A 16,662-nucleotide genomic window follows, 5' to 3' on the forward strand; every position below is an offset into this window, starting at 1 on the left:
CATTAAATACACACATCATATTTGAACCATAAAAATTGGGCATTATTTAAATAAGAATCATGATCAACATCTCAATTAGCAGTATCCTTAATTGTAGACAATTTGTAGTGTGTGTGATGTAATCTTGTTTCCTTTATTTGTTTCAGGTCTCAGATAATTGGACTGAAAAACAGTAGCAAACAAGAAATTATAGATATTCTGTCATCAATGCCATGTGCTTTAGAGGCAGATGATGTCAATGATTTCTGCTCATTAGCTCAGTATTATGCATTTCGGACGCCGTCTACATTTAGAAGGGTAAGTCATAGAATGTAAGGAACTGAACAGTGGATGCTTTCAATTCACTCATTACTCATGCTTCATTTATGAACCTTCAGTGATGAGCAACAAGTGAAATCATATGTTAACAAAAAGAAAAAGCTACTGCAGAGTACAAAAATAGGTAACTCATTTAGTTGCATATAACTACTTGTGCTTACTCCGATAATTTTAACACAGTATTTTTTACTTTTCTGTTTTGTAAAAAGAAGCTCCATGACAGTGTTTTTAAAAAATAGAAAATTGATCTTACCAAGTAAGGTTCCTAGCACCTATCAACGTAGTCCCCTTAGCTATTTATACACAATTGCCAATGTTTCTGGAGGTCTTGGAAGGAAGCAGGGAACTTTTCAGCTGTGATACTTGTAAGCTCAGTTGTCTGTGATATCTTTTTGAACCTTTCCTTTCAGTCATCTTTTCACTCACAGAACCAAGAAAAAATCGCAAGGCGAGATGTCGGGCGAGTGTGGTGGATGTGAAATAGCAATAACAGAATGTTTGGCCAGATACTCATTAACAGATAAAGCAGTATGGAGTCATGCAGTAAGGACCAGTTGTGAGAACACTGCAAATCAGGGTGGCAGTGTCGAATTGCTTGTTGTAAACGTTACAAGACTTATTAGATGTAAAGAGTGTGGTGGTTCACTGTTTGACCAGGAAGAACACACCCATGGTGAACTAATCCTTTACTCTCAAAGAATGCAATCAACATTTTCCTTGTTCTCGAAGGATGTCATATGACTTTTTTCAAGGCTGGTGATCCAGGACTCTGCCATTCAGCACTTTGGTGCTTACTATGTGGATCATACTGGTAGCACCAACTTTCATCCCCAGTAATAATCTTTGACAGAAATGTGGAATCACTTATGGCTCTATCCAGTAGTTCAGCAGAAATTCTTCACCTTTCCTCCTTCTGTTCATCTGCTAGCCTGTGAGGGATGAGTTTTGCAGTAAGTTTCAGTTTCCCTGAATCTTCGTGTAAAATCTTATGATACACATCACAATTGAAATGCAGTTCTTCAAATATTGCACACACAGTTATATGATGATCTTCTTGCAGTAACATGTTAGCATCAATATATATTGTAGATGTCCAACAGCTCTGGGATTGTCTTGCTCTGAATTTCCGCCTTCACAAAACATTTCCTTGAAAGTGCCATGTCTGCGTACGCTTGCCTAATCACTGTCCACATTTCACAAGGGGTTTTCTTGAGCTTAACACAGAATTCAATGTTCACTCTTTGGTCTCAATCAGCATCTAGTGTGTCACCATAACTAATGTGCCAAGAACCAGAGCAGTGTGTTGCTAAGCACAGCCCTGCCACCTAGTGTGTTTGCATGGAATCGTGGTTAAGGTCATTTCAAGCACACACACGTACTAGGTAACATAAAAAATATTTGTTCCTTTTTAGTACTGCAAACTCAGGATAAAAACACCTGTCCTGGAATGTTTCTGGCAAATATAATATAAATGGGACACTCGGTACCCTTAGCTCTGGGCTGGCGTATTAGTGGGTTGACATACAAAAAACATAATGAATAAAACTGTTAGTGTTGAATCCATAGGATTTATGGACCGATCAGTCAGTTCTGATAACAAAACTGAAGTCTCTTGTTTCCATCTAGCGAATCGTGCTGCGAACTACAAACGGAGAATTCTGCTCAATGGACAAATGTTGAGGTACAATCCTTTCCCAAAATATCTCGGAATCACTCTAGATAGAACCCTGAGCTACAAAGCGCACATCACCAAGCTTTCTCATAAAGTTGCTCCAAGGAACAACATACTACATAAGCTCAGTGGTACCACCCGGGGAACCTCTACTGACTGTCTGCGTTTAAATGGCATCAGTCTTGTGTACTCTGCTGCCAAATACTGTGCACCTGTCTGGTTGGAAAGTGTACATGTGAAGAAGGTAGACACAAAACTTAACGACACAATGTGCTGCATTACTGGTTCCATCAAATCAACCCCATGCCACTGGTTACCTGTACTGAGTCACATCCCTCCACTTCACTTAAGGTGGAAACGAGCTCTACTGAGGGAGGCCAAGAAAATCTCTGCATCACCTTCTCTACCACTGCACCAACGATTGCGATCAAGAATACCAGCAAGTATCACTGCAGGACAACCCATCGTGGATGGTTTTGATCTAAATGAAAGCTGGAAGCATGAATAGTCAACAAAAACATTTGGAACAAGAGCCATCACCTTGATCCCACAAAGAAGCCAAAAGGTTTTGACCTACCGAGGAAACTTCGGTGCCGTCTCAACAGGTTAAGGACTGGACATGGTTGTTGTAGCTACTTCAGGTACAAATGGGGCTGGATCAGTTCACCAATGCGTGAATCTAATCAAGAAGAGCAGACAATTGAAAATTTAGTTCAACGCTGCCCACTTCATTCATACCCTGGAATTCCTGATGACTTGTTCACTCTCACACCCAGCTTAATTAACTGGTTGAAAAACACGGGCTTGAAGGTTTAATCTTGTCTTATATCATATGTATATTGTATAAAATCATTTGCCTTATATCAACTGTATGTTGTATAAAATCAGGAAAACTATAGTGACTGAACCACCTAGCATTTCTTGGAGTGGGGGTGGATATCGGAGAAGGGGGAGGGAATTGATAAGTCAGCTTTACTATGAAACACCTTTAGCTAGTGAGAAGACGGATGTTTTTTTTTTTTATTTTTATTTTTTTTTAAGATAAGAGCTACTTGTGAGAATACTAAATAGCGTGACACTTGCATGATTACTTCAGAGCTTTGACACTTTTCGATACTTCTCATTCCTAAAGATTGGCACAGTTCAGAGCCTGCCTTTAAGACGCCCTCTCACGGAGTGTGAAAGCATTCGTGGACAAGGAGCACAGTGTGGAATTTCATATTCCACTACATTGTGAAGTGTGAAAGGAAGCTGTGAAAGGAAGCATCTGCCATTTTGGATTTTTGCCTCTTGGAAAACAACATGGCCAGTGAGACACAATATCACTTTTATGTCCCAAGCAAAACTTAGGAGACACTATACCGGAGTAAGTCATCTGAAGCTAAACTCCATATTTGGTTGTTTTTATATTACAGCATACATGCTATGGATATATGCCACTTCCAATTACTACCCATTGAGTATTTCTTGAAAACATTAGATTTTTGGTGTAGTTTGTTGTTATAAAATGGCGGTAGCAAAAGGCTTCTTGTAATTGATACTTTCTGAATTATAACTTGTGTGCTATGAAACTGTGGCATTTCGATGTCACAGCACATTGATGAATTTACATAAGTGTGTCATTTTTGGTAAAATGTGTTACTTAAATATCAGATAATGACAGTGGTTAGCAGCCTTTAGACAGTGGTATATATGATGCATACTCTAACGTAGACACTATTGCCATTATTGAAAATGTAGCATAATTGATAGTTGTGAGGTACAAAAGGATGTGCTGTGGAAGCCTTGAGTTGTGTGAAAGTAGGAAATGAAAGGAAGAATTGATACAGGAAACAAGTGGTTTGAAACAGAGCAGTGCATTGTCACCTCTCCTCTTCATTATGGTCTTAGATGAGATAATGACTAGGGTGGCAGAAAAACTGGAGAATACGAGCAAGAGAACAATGTACGCTGCCTTTAATGACTGCTGAAACAGAACATAATCAAATGATCTATCACTTTCTATGTGTATATAAAAGCTATTAGTGGCACCAATGTTAGTGTCCAGCCCCTAGCAAATGAGATAAGAACTGAAGTTGAGGGTACCAAAGCAAAAGCTGCTATGCTTAACTCTGTTTTCAAATGTTCCTTTATGAAGGAAAACCCAGGAGATTTGCCCCAATTTAATCCTGGTACCACTGAAAAGATGAATGAAATAAGCATTAGTGCCAGTGGTGTTGAGAAACAGCTGAAGCCATTAAAATTGAACATAGTTCCAGAGCCCGAAGGAGGACAAAAAATGGTGTCCAGTTCTTTGAAAAAAGCACAGATCACACCCATCTACAAGACATGATGCACAAAACTACCGCCCAGTATCCTCGACATCTATTTGTTCTAGAATTTTAGCACATACTCTAAGCTCAAACATAATGAGGTGACTTGAACAGAATGACTTCCTCATTGCCAACCTGCATGGATTCTGAAAACATCAATCACTCGCACTTTTCTCATATGACTTACTGAAAGTTTTGGATCAAGGCAGTCGGGTAGATGCAGTAATCTTGATTCTCAAAAAGCATTTGACCCAGTACATTATCTACACTTATTGCCATAAGTTTGATCATTGGGATATGAAGTGAAATTTGTGACGGGATTGAGGTTGTATATTAATGACCTCACAGAAAACTAATAGTAACCTCATACTTTTTGCAGATGATGCATTTATCTGTAATAAAGTACTATCTGAATTAAGCTGCATAAATATTCAGGAGGTACTGAATAGGATTGGGGAGAAGAGGAGTTTGTGGCACAACTTGACCAGAAGAAGGGATCGTTTGGTAGGACATGTTCTGAGGCATCAAGGGATCACCAATTTAGTATTGGAGGGCAGCGTGGAGGGTAAAAATCGTAGGGGGAGACCAAGAGATGAATACACTAAGCAGATTCAGAAGGATGTAGGTTGCAGTAGGTACTGGGAGATAAAGAAGCTTGCACAGGATAGAGTAGCATGGAGAGCTGCATCAAACCAGTCTCAGGACTGAAGACCACAACAACAACAACAACAACAACAACAAATATTCAGTCAGATCTTGATCAGATTTCAAAGTGGTGCAAAGATTGGCAACTTGCTTTAAACGTTCAGAAATGTAAAATTGTGCACTTCACAAAATGAAAAAAAAATGTTGTGTCCTATGACTATAATATCAATGAGACATTGTTGAAATCAGCCAACTTGTAGTGATACATCCCATTCCTTAAATGAGGGGTCCTTAAATACATATGTCAGAGAAAAGATGTTTGTGACTAAGACCAGTCGATAAGTGGTGAGCACCACACTGTTGGGAAGTGTTTTAAATTGTAGGTGCTGATACCAGAGTTAATGATCAGTGACAGTACAGAAGTGTGTATCAGTCAGATGACCCTACTTGCTGAGACGGAGATAGGAGTTCATGGAGCGGACGGTGTATGAGATTTATTTATTTAATCGTATGGTGATTTTATGGGCAGATGTGGACTCTGACCACAATCTATTGGTTAAGAACTGTAGATTAAAACTGAAGAAACTGCAAAAAGGTGGGAATTTAAGGAGATGGGACCTGGATAAACTGACTAAACCAGAGGTTGCCCAGAGTTTTCAGGGAGAGCATAAGGGAACAATTGACAGGAATGGGGGAAAGAAATACAGTAGAAGAAGAATGGGTAGCTTTGAGGGATGAAGTAGTGAAGGCAGCAGAGGATCAAGTAGGTAAAAAGACGAGGGCTACTAGAAATCCTTGGGCAAAAGAAGAAATTTTGAATTTAATTGATGAAAGGAGAAAATATAAAAATGCAGTAAATGAAGCAGGCAAAAAGGAATACAAATGTCTCAAAAATGAGATTGACAGGAAGTGCAAAATGGCTAAGCAGGGACGGCTAGAGGACAAATGTAAGGATGTAGAGGCTTATCTCACTAGGGGTAAGATAGATACTGCCTACAGGAAAATTAAAGAGACCTTTGGAGAAAAGAGAACCATTTGTATGAACATCAAGAGCTCAGATGGAAACCCAGTTCTAAGCAAAGAAAGGAAAGCAGAAAGGTGGAGGGAGTATATAGAGGGTCTATACAAGGGCGATGTACTTGAGGACAATATTATGGAAATGGAAGAGGATGTAGATGAAGATGAAATGGGAGATATGATACTGCGTGAAGAGTTTGACAGAGCACTGAAAGACCTGAGTCGAAACAAGGCCCCCGGAGTAGACTACATTCCATTGGAACTACTGATGGCCTTGGGAGAGCCAGTCCTGACAAAACTCTATCATCTGGTGAGCAAGATGTATGAGACAGGTGAAATACCCTCAGACTTCAAGAAGAATATAATAATTCCAATCCCAAAGAAAGCAGGTGTTGACAGATGTGAAAATTACCGAACTATCAGTTTAATAAGTCACTGGTGCAAAATACTAACGGGAATTCTTTACAGGCGAATGGAAAAACTAGTAGAAGCCGACCTCGGGGAAGATCAGTTTGGATTCCGTAGAAATGTTGGAACACGTGAGGCAATACTGACCCTACGACTTACCGTATTTACTCAAATGTAAGCCGCACTCGAATCTAAGCCACACCTGAAATATGAGACTCGAAGTAAGGGAAAAAAAAATTCCCAAATCTAAGCCGCACCTGAAATTTGAGACTCGAAATTCAAGGGGAGAGACAAGTTTTAGGCCGCACCTCCAAATCGAAACAAAGTTGGTCCATTGTAATATGAGACACAATTTAGGTCGAATGAATGACGATACAGCCACAGTCTAACATAATGTTAGACTGTGATACAGCTACAGTAGTTTGGTTCGAGTCGAAAGCTTAGCAGTTAAGCTTTACCAGGTAGCCATTGCTGTGCGTCAGGCTCTCCGTCCGCATTTATACGGATACCCTTCCTTTTTCACGTGCTTCGTCTGGTTTGAATCGATTGCTTATTTTGCTTTGATCTGATAAGTGCCGTTTTCAATGTTATAGGTGTTTACGTCAGTCACTCTAAGCTGAAAATGCATTACTATACTGTGTCATGCATTGTTTGTCGCATTCTGATAGTGCGTGTTTACGCCCTGTCGCTGCTCGCGGCATGGCTTGCTTTTGTGCACGCTACCGCCGCCTACAATTAAAAAAAAGAGAGGAATCGTCACATTAGCGAAACAATGGCAAGAGACTGCTATTTGTTGTTACTTACACTGCTGCTTTCTTTGATAATGATCAACAAGAACCAAATAATAGACTGCGTATGATATAACATGTTCTGAACGAGAGTTTGGCGAAAATTTTTCTCCGTTTGAAAATCTTTGCGGCCGCTTCTTTAGTACATCAAATTCTGCACAGAAATTAGTCATCTTAGATTTAAAAATCTAGTCAGTTGCCGTGCTTCATTTCTGACTGTATCACTATTACGCATGAGAGTAATACGAATATAAACATGACACGATATGTATATTCTTCCGCGTTTGCTGTTGTCTCACTCTAGTTTCGTAGTTTATTTGGTAGACAGGATTTAAATGAGATAGAAGCAAACACGAAAGAATACATGGCAAAATGTTTATATTCGTATTATTCTTGTGGTGAAGAGAATACTGCATGTGATTCAAGTTTCATCAGCTTCCTATTAGCAACCATCTCTTCTCACAGGTAGGAAAATATTCAGAACGTAGAGTTGGCCATATTGACAAAAATCCCAGTATTACCAGTCGGATTTTCGTAGTACATTGAAATTCGAAGATGAACAATACGGAATTTGTATTTACTTCGTTGGATAATGTATGAAAATGCAGTGGTCGAAACTCGGGCGGAGAAAAATGCTCGTCTTCCAATTTTATTTTTAATTTTATTTACTGACGCAGAGGTTTTGGCGCCAGTATTTATCTTTGTGCCTACAAAGGATGCCTGTGTAGCGCTACATACATTCAACGGCAGAAGTTAGTTGTGGCGGCACCTATCAACATTTTTCAGAACTTCCGCTTGCTTTGCACTCGATTCTAAGCCGCAGGCGGTTTTTTGAATTACAAAAACCGGAAAAAAAGTGCGGCTTAGATTCGAGTAAATACGGTATCTTAGAAACTAGATTAAGGAAAGGCAAACCTACATTTCTAGCATTTGTAGACTTCTAGAAAGCTTTTGACAATGTTGACTGGAATACTCTGTTTCAAATTCTGAAGGTGGCAGGGGTAAAATACTGGGAGCGAAAGGCTATTTACAATTTGTACAGAAACCAGATGGCAGTTATAAGAGTCGAGGGACATGAAAGGGAAGCAGTGGTTGGGAAGGGAGTGAGACAGGGTTGTAGCCTCTCCCTGATGTTATTCAATCTGTATATTGAGCAAGCAGTGAAGGAAACAAAAGAAAAATTTGGAGTAGGTATTAAAATCCATGGAGAAGAAACAAAAACTTTGAAGTTCCCCGATGACATTGTAATTCTGTCAGAGACAGCAAAGGAATTGGAAGAGCAGTTGAACGGAATGGACAGTGTCTTGAAAGGAGGATATAAGATGAACATCAACAAAAGCAAAATGAGGATAATGGAATGTAGTCGAATTAAGTCGGGTGATGCTGAGGGAATTAGATTAGGAAATGAGACACTTAAAGTAGTAAAGGAGTTTTGCTATTTGGGGAGCAAAATAACTGATGATGGTCGAAGTAGAGAGGATGTAAAATGTAGACAGGCAATGGCAAGGAAAGCGTTTCTGAAGAAGAGAAATTTGTTAACATCGAGTATAGATTTAAGTGTCAGGAAGTCATTTCTGAAAGTATTTGTATGGAGTGAAGCCATGTATGGAAGTGAAACATGGACGATAACTAGTTTGGGCAAGAAGAGAATAGAAGCTTTCGAAATGTGGTGCTACAGAAGAATGCTGAAGATTAGATGGGTAGATCACATAACTAATGAAGAAGTATTGAATAGGATTGGGGAGAAAGGAAGTTTGTGGCACAACTTGACTAGAAGAAGGGATCGGTTGGTAGAACATCTTCTGAGGCATCAAGGGATCACCAATTTAGTATTGGAGGGCAGCGTGGAGGGTAAAAATCGTAGAGGGAGACCAAGAAATGAATACACTAAGCAGATTCCGAAGGATGTAGGTTGCAGTAGGTACTGGGAGATGAAGAAGCTTGCACGGGATAGAGTAGCATGGAGAGCTGCATCAAACCAGACTCCGGACTGAAGACCACAACAACAACAACAACAACATGGTGATTTTATACAATATACAGTTGATATAAGGCAAATGATTTTATACAATATACATATGATATAAGACAAGATTTAAGAAAGTCCATGTTTTTCAACCAGTTAATTAAGCTGGGTGTGAGTGTGAACAAGTCATCGGGAATTCCCGGGTATGAATGAAGTGGACAGCGTTGAACTAAACATTCAATTGTCTGCTCTTCTTGATTACATTCATACATTGGTGAACTGATCCAGCCCAATTTGTACCTGAAGTAGTTACAACAACCGTGTCCAGTCCTTAACAAAACCTTTTGGCTTCTTTGTGAGATCAAGGTTATGGGCTCTTGTTCCAAATGTTTTTGTTGACCATTCATGCTTCCAACTTTCATTTAGATCAAAACCATCCACGATGGGTTGTCCTGCAGTGATACTTGCTGGTCTTCTTGATCGCAATCGTTGCTGTGGTGGATGACAGAATTCCTGGTGCAGTGGTAGAGAAGGTGATGCAGAGATTTTCTTGGCCTCCCTCAGTAGAGCTTGTTTCCACCTTAAGTGAAGTGGAGGGATGTGACTCAGTACAGGTAACCAGTGGCATGGGGTTGATTTGATGGAACCAGTAAAAGCAGCACATTGTGTCGTTAAGTTTTGTGTCTACCTTCTTCACATGTACACTTTCCAACCAGACAGGTGCACAGTATTTGGCAGCAGAGTACATAAGACTGATGCCATTTAAACGCAGACAGTCAGCAGAGGTTCCCCGGGTGGTACCACTGAGCTTATGTAGTATGTTGTTCCTTGGAGCAACTTTATGAGAAAGCTTGGTGGTGTGCGCTTTGTAGCTCAGGGTTCTATCTAGAGTGATTCCGAGATATTTTGGGAAATGATTGTACCTCAACATTTGTCCATTGAGCAGAACTCTTGGTTTGTAGTTCGCATCACGATTCGCTAGATGGATACAAGAGACTTCAATTTTTGATGTGCTTGGGATCAAGCTCCAAGTCTTAAAGAAAGTTGACATCTTTTCCAGATCCTCCGTAAGAATTCGTTCACCATCTTCGAAGTTACTGCTCTGTACTACCCGTGCAATGTCATCAGCATAGATGAATTTAGTGGATATTGTGGTTGGTAAATCATTAATGTATAAATTGAATAGTGATAGAGCTAAAACAGATCCCTGTGGTAGTCCATTATTTAGTTTCCATTTGTGGCTTTTAGAGCTGCCTAGAAACACTTCAAATTGCCTTTCACTAAACATGCTGGATATTAGATTCTCGACTTAGTACAGCTTGCAGTAGCTTGTAGATCAGGCCCTGTCGCCAGACAGTGACATACACGGCTGTCAGGTCGATGAAGATAGCTGTTGATTTCAGATGGCCTGGAAACCTGCTTCAATATGGGTAGTTAGGGCAAGAACTTGATCGGTGCAGCTGCGTCCTTGTCTGAAGCCAGTGATGAATAGTGCTATTCTGGTTAGGAGGACTCGTTCGAAAAGTTTGAATGTACAACTGAGCTGTGCTGTAGGGTGGTAGCTTTCAGGGCTGTCTTCAGGCTTGCCAGGTTTGAGAGTGGCTATAACTTTTGACAGTTTGAATTGTGTGGGAAGTTTGTTCTCTTTGAGTATGTAAGTGAAGAGTGAAGTGAGCCAGTGTATGCAGTGTGGGCCCATGTTCTTAATAAATTCATTACAGATGTTGTCGGGGCCAGCAACCTTACCAACTTTCAGTTGCTTGACAGCACTTTCTACTTCCGCTATGGAGAAGGGCCTGGAAACGGCTCGTTTCTTGGGGCATTGCGCTTGAGGTTAGAGAGTTTACATTTTACTGCTATGGTATGATTCTTGTCTCTCTTTGCCCTTGTGAGGTCTGCGATCCAGTTGGCAATGAGGTGGGGACTCAATTTAGGATATGACTTTTCGAGGTGTTGCTTGCCAGATAGCCCATTCAAGACTCTCCATGCTTTCCTACTTGACTTGGCAAAGTTCATTTCTTTGAGTGTTGCTTCCCATTTCTCTCTTCTGTTCTTGTTTAAAGAGTGAAGTAGCTGTGAGCCCACTATTTGGTTTTAGAACTTTGCTATTCTTGATATAAAGTCTCAGTTTCTTGGTTCCAGCGAGGCACATATTCATTTCTGTAACCCCTAGGAATGTTTGACTTAGCAGCTTTGATAACTAGTCTAATGAATTCATCATAGTTGATTGCTGTTGTCTGTAAGTTCTTCGCAGCTAAGTTGGAGTCAAGGTCTTTTGAGAATCCATCCCAGTTAGCTCGTTGAAAATTCCATCTAGGTAGGGGCATTGAGTTTACAAGGAGAATTTTTAAACCAATTTCTGTCATAACAGGACGATGTTGGCAGTTTGGGAAGTTAGACAGAACAGTACGAGTGGCGTTAAGTGGTTGATCTAGCTGATCTTTGGACACAAATACCAAGTCTGGGTTGTAATACTTATTCCAGTGTGCCAAGTGGAAGGTTCCCTTGTCTTTCGCATCAAAGACCAAGTGCATGCTGGTAGTTTCTGCCCATTGAGCTAGTAACTCCCCATTGACATCGATGGTGTCGTACCGCCAGTCCATGTGATTTCTGTTAAAGTCTCCAGTGTATATACAAGGATGATCGAAAGCCGGCAGAACTGTGGGGGTCCAATTCACACTTGGAGGCTTGTACAGGTTGACAATTTTTAATTCGTTTATCTGGGTTACTATTGTGTAGATATGGTTAACATCTGTAGAATCAGTTACATGCACTCCATTTAGGATTGACTTCACATAGTTGGCTATTCCATATTGTAGATGGTGGATAGCTTCGATCAGTGTATAACCAGGTATTCGTCCTCTACACTGAAGATCTTGCTCATCTTTGGTATGTGTTTCTTGAATGTTGACATCAATGTTAAGTTCATGCAGTTGTTTCTGTAGATACTCACATTTGGCACAGCATATGCCTTCAGTATTAAGCTGCATAATACGAACTAGGTGTTTCTCGTCTCTAGTTGGATGATCCTGCAAAGGACGGTATTAGTTATGTTTCCGGGCATATTGTATATCACTTATAACATCGTTGCTCGTTTAGCACCACGTGTAGGGTAATTTAGGTTATACCTATGGACTTGAGCAATGATCAACCCCCAAGAGCTCCGTGAAATTTATTTAATTTTATTTACATGTCTGGTTCTGTAGAACCAAGTCAAGGAGCAAATCTCCAAGGTCATGGAACGTGTCAGTACATGAAATTACAACATAAAAGTAATAACAGATAAAATAAAATGTGTATGAATCCAAAAAAAGTCAAATCATAAGTTTAAGTAAACGAAGTCAACAATGTAACATAGGAATCAGCTTAATTTTTCAAGGAACTCCTTGACAGAGTAGGAGAAGTGAACCATGAGGAAACTTTTCTGTTTTGATTTGAAAGCATGTGGATTACTGCTAATATTTTTGAATTCCTGTGGTAGCTTATTGCTCTCTCTCTCTCTCTCTCTCTCTCTCTCTCTCTCTCTCTCTGACACACACACACACACACACACACACACACACACACACACATATTCCCAAACTTACACCACTTATTGCCCGAACTGCCCATTTCTGAGCCAAAAATAACCTTTGAGAATGGGAAGAGTTGCCCCAAAAATAATACCATGTGACATAAGTGAATGAAAATAAGCACGGTAGAGTAATTTTTGTGTCAAATGATCACTTACTTCAGATACTGTTTGAATAGTAAAAATTTCAGCGTTAAGTCTTTGAACAATCTCCTGAACGTGGGCTTTCCATGACAGTTTACTACCTATCTGAACACCTAGAAATGTGAACTGTTCAATTTGAATCATATGCTCAGTTTGTGAAATTAAAATGTTGGGTTTTGTTGAATTATGGGTTAGAAACTGCAAAAACTGCGTCATACTGTGATTTAGTGTTAGTTTATTTTCTACAAGCTGTGAATTTGTGTCATGAACTGCACTATTTGAAACAGAGCCAATGTTGCACACCACATCCTTTACTGCCAAGTTAGTGTCATCAGCAAACAGAAGTATTTTAGATTTACCTGTAATACTAGAGAGCATATCATTTATGTAAATAAGGAACAGGAGTGGCCCCAACACTGATTCCTGGGGCACACTCCCCTCCCATTTGACTGTTTCCCACTCAAACCCCACATTCTCAGTACTGTGAATAATGACCTTTTGCTGTCTGTTGTTGAAGTAAGAGGTGAACCAGTTGTGAGCCACTCCTCGTATTCCATAATGGTCCAACTTCTGGAGCAATATTTTGTGATCAACACAATCAAACACATTACTTAAATTGAAAATGCTCAATTATCTTACATACCCAGCCTTTTCAATTACTTTAGCAAAGACTGATGGCATAGAAATAGGTCTACATTATCCCTTTCTCCCTGTTTATAAAGTGGCTTTACTACTGAGTACGTTTAATCGTTCAAGATAAAGGAAAAATTAGAATTATGGATAAGTACAGGGCTAACATGTGGAGCACAGTACATTAATATTCTGCTAGGCACTCCGTCGTATCCATGAGAGTCCTTAGCCCCTTAGCCTTCAGTGATTTAATTATTGATTCAATCTTCCCCATGTCAGTATCACAGAGGAGTATTTCAGACATCAATCTCGGAAAGAAATTTTCCAAGAGAGTTATATGATACCCTGTAGATTCTTAAGTTTTTATTTAATTCACCAGCAACCCTCAGAAAATGATTATTAAATACTGCATATATATCTGACTTATGAGTAACGGAAATACTTTTACTACAAACTGACTTTATACCACCGACCTTGTGCTGCTGACCAGACACTTCCTTCACAACTGACAATATGGTTTTAATTTTATCCTGTGAATTAGCTATTCTATTTGCAAACCACATACTCTTTGCTTTCCTAATAACATTGTTAAGCACCTTAAAATACTGTTTGTAATGGGCTACTGTAGCTTGAATGCGACTACTTTTAATGTTTTGATATAGTCCCCACTTTGTTCTACATGACATCCTTATCCCACTAGTCAGTCACCCAGGCTGCCTTTTACTTTTAGTGCCCTGTTTATTATGTTCGAATGGAAAGCTGCTCTCAATGAGCATGTGAAATGTGCTAAAGAAAGCATTATATTTGTCATATATGTTATCGGCACTATAAACATCCTTCCACTACTGTTCCTCAGTGAGGTTTAAAATACTCTCTGTTGCCATTGTATTAGCTTTCCTACATAGTTTGTAATTATATGTAACATTTGTTTGAGTACAAAAGACTTTTGGTGTTAAAATTTGTGCATCATGGTCTGAAAGGCCATTCACCCTTTTACTAACTGAATGCCCATCTAGTAATGAAGAATCAATAAAAATATTATCTAATGCTGTACTACTGTTCTCCTGCACCCTGATTGGAAAGAATGCAGTCGGCACCAGATCATGAGAGTTTAGGAGATTTGCCAACATCATATTTCTTGCACAATAACATACAGAATTAAATTAAATCCAATAACACAAAATGTCAGAGATAATAAATGTATTGTAATTGTTAATTATCAGTTTGAATATCAGATCCGTTATGTAGTTAGTACAGAGATGCAATGTACAAGTTGATAGCTGTCCTCATTTATCTTCTATTGAGTTGTAATTTTGAAGATATATAAGAAGGTGAATTGAATCTCATTTCTAATTTATGTGGTAGAGTGAATGAGAATGAGAAATTAATTTTCAGCAGCATTATGTGGAGCCTGTAAGCAGGCGAAGTGTGAACCAAGGTGGAGGAAGAATCACATAGGCTCAGTTGTGGGTAAAGCTGGTGGTAGACTTAATAGAATACCAGGAATGTGCAGTCTACAAAGGAGATTGCTTACAAATCACTCATGCGACCTGTTCAGAATATTGCTCAAGTGTATGGGACCGATACTAAATAGGACCAACAGAGGATATTGAAAGTATACAGAGAAGGGCAACAGAAATGGTCACAGGTTTGTTTAATCCATGGGAGAGCATAACAGAGATACTGAAGGAATTGAACTGGAAGACTCTTGAAGATAGATGTAAACTATCCCGGGAAAGTCTGCTAACAAACTTTCAAGAACTGTCTTTAAATGATGACTCTAGGAATATACTACAACCTCCTACATATTGCTCACATAGGGATCATGAGGATAGGATTAGAATAATTATTGCACTCACAGAGGCTTTTGAACAATCATTATTCCCATTCTCCATATTTGAATGGACTGGGGGAAAAACCCTAACAATTGATACAAAGGGATGTGCCCTCTGTCACGCAAGTCACAGTGGCTTACAGAGTATAGATGTAAATGTAGATGTAGATGAAAGCAGTGGTATTCGCAGATGAGATGATGATATAGAGATACAGGGAGGAGGAGATGCAGCAACATCTGGATGCTTAAAAAGAAACTGAGGGACAGTGTGGAATGAAATTTAATGTAAGCAAATGTGGGAACCTGGTTACAACTAGAAAGAAAGAAGACCAACTAGCAGAATAAGGATTAGAGGTGAGCAATTGAAGAAGGCGGAAAGTGTCTGGTACTGGGGAAGTACGGCAGAGGAAAATGAAAGAAATGAGAAAATCAGCAAATGTGTCAGACTGGCAGAAGCATTCCTGTGAAGTGTTAGCAGCCTGGTTTGGAACAATGATGTCTCACAAAAAACACAGAAGTGATATAGGGTAGGGCAAATAGAAGTGGCCCTGACTATTTGTGGCAACATTAACAGAGGAGAAAAAGACCTACAGTTACTTCCAACAGGATGGAGCAACTGTCCTTATGGCTGAGTGAACCATTGAGCATATTTATACACTCTTCACGTATGATCTAGTTGTTAGCATAGGTCAGTCTGGTCATGGCCTAGCTGGCCACCCAAGTCACTTGATCTGTCAGTGTGCGATTACTTTGTGTGGGAGTCCACAAGTCTAAGGTGTATCGCAACAATCCTCATAGTCTTCAAAAACTGCAGGAGAACATTTCGGATGAGATTGCTGCAATTCCAGCAATTGAACTTTGACCCGCCTTCAGCAGTTTGCTGACTAGGGCCAAAAAGTGCCAAGAGATGAATCATAGTCACATTCAACATTTGCTGTAGTCAGGTTAGTACTGTATTTCCTTTGCTGTGTTTCCTTGTACCGTGGAAACCTGTTCTCCAGGCCACTTTCATTTGCCCCACCCTGTGTATATAAGTTACTACATCCAGTATTGACCTATGCATCTGAAATATGGACAGTGAAGAAAAGAAATGTAAGCAGATTACAGGCATGTGAAATGACACTCCTCAGGAGTAGGATAGGAGTAACAAGGAGAGATAGGATGTAGAATGAGAAGGTAAGGGAAATAGTGAAAAAGGAACTCTTGCAGAGCAGAATAGAAAGATCAAGGGTAAGACAACAGGGGCACTTAAAGAGAATGGAAAACAAGAAGATTCCAAAGAAGATACATGAAATGTAGATGCAAAGGAAACAGCTGAGAGAAAAACAAAGGGATAGATGGCTGAAAGGTGTGGTGG

At 39.7% G+C, this 16,662-nt stretch overlaps 1 protein-coding gene across 1 annotated transcript in view; it reads left to right on the forward strand.

Moving 5' to 3' along the window:
- The window catches only part of LOC126092451 (TBC1 domain family member 23), a 251,795-nt gene that overhangs the window by 91,352 nt on the left and 143,781 nt on the right, over window positions 1–16,662 (forward strand). The window contains exon 6 of the mRNA XM_049908052.1: window positions 147–297. Coding sequence (XP_049764009.1) covers window positions 147–297 — 151 coding nt within the window. The remainder of the gene's footprint in view (window positions 1–146; window positions 298–16,662) is intronic.

This window comes from Schistocerca cancellata, chromosome 7, assembly GCF_023864275.1.
Source record: "Schistocerca cancellata isolate TAMUIC-IGC-003103 chromosome 7, iqSchCanc2.1, whole genome shotgun sequence".
Lineage (NCBI taxonomy): Eukaryota > Metazoa > Arthropoda > Insecta > Orthoptera > Acrididae > Schistocerca > Schistocerca cancellata.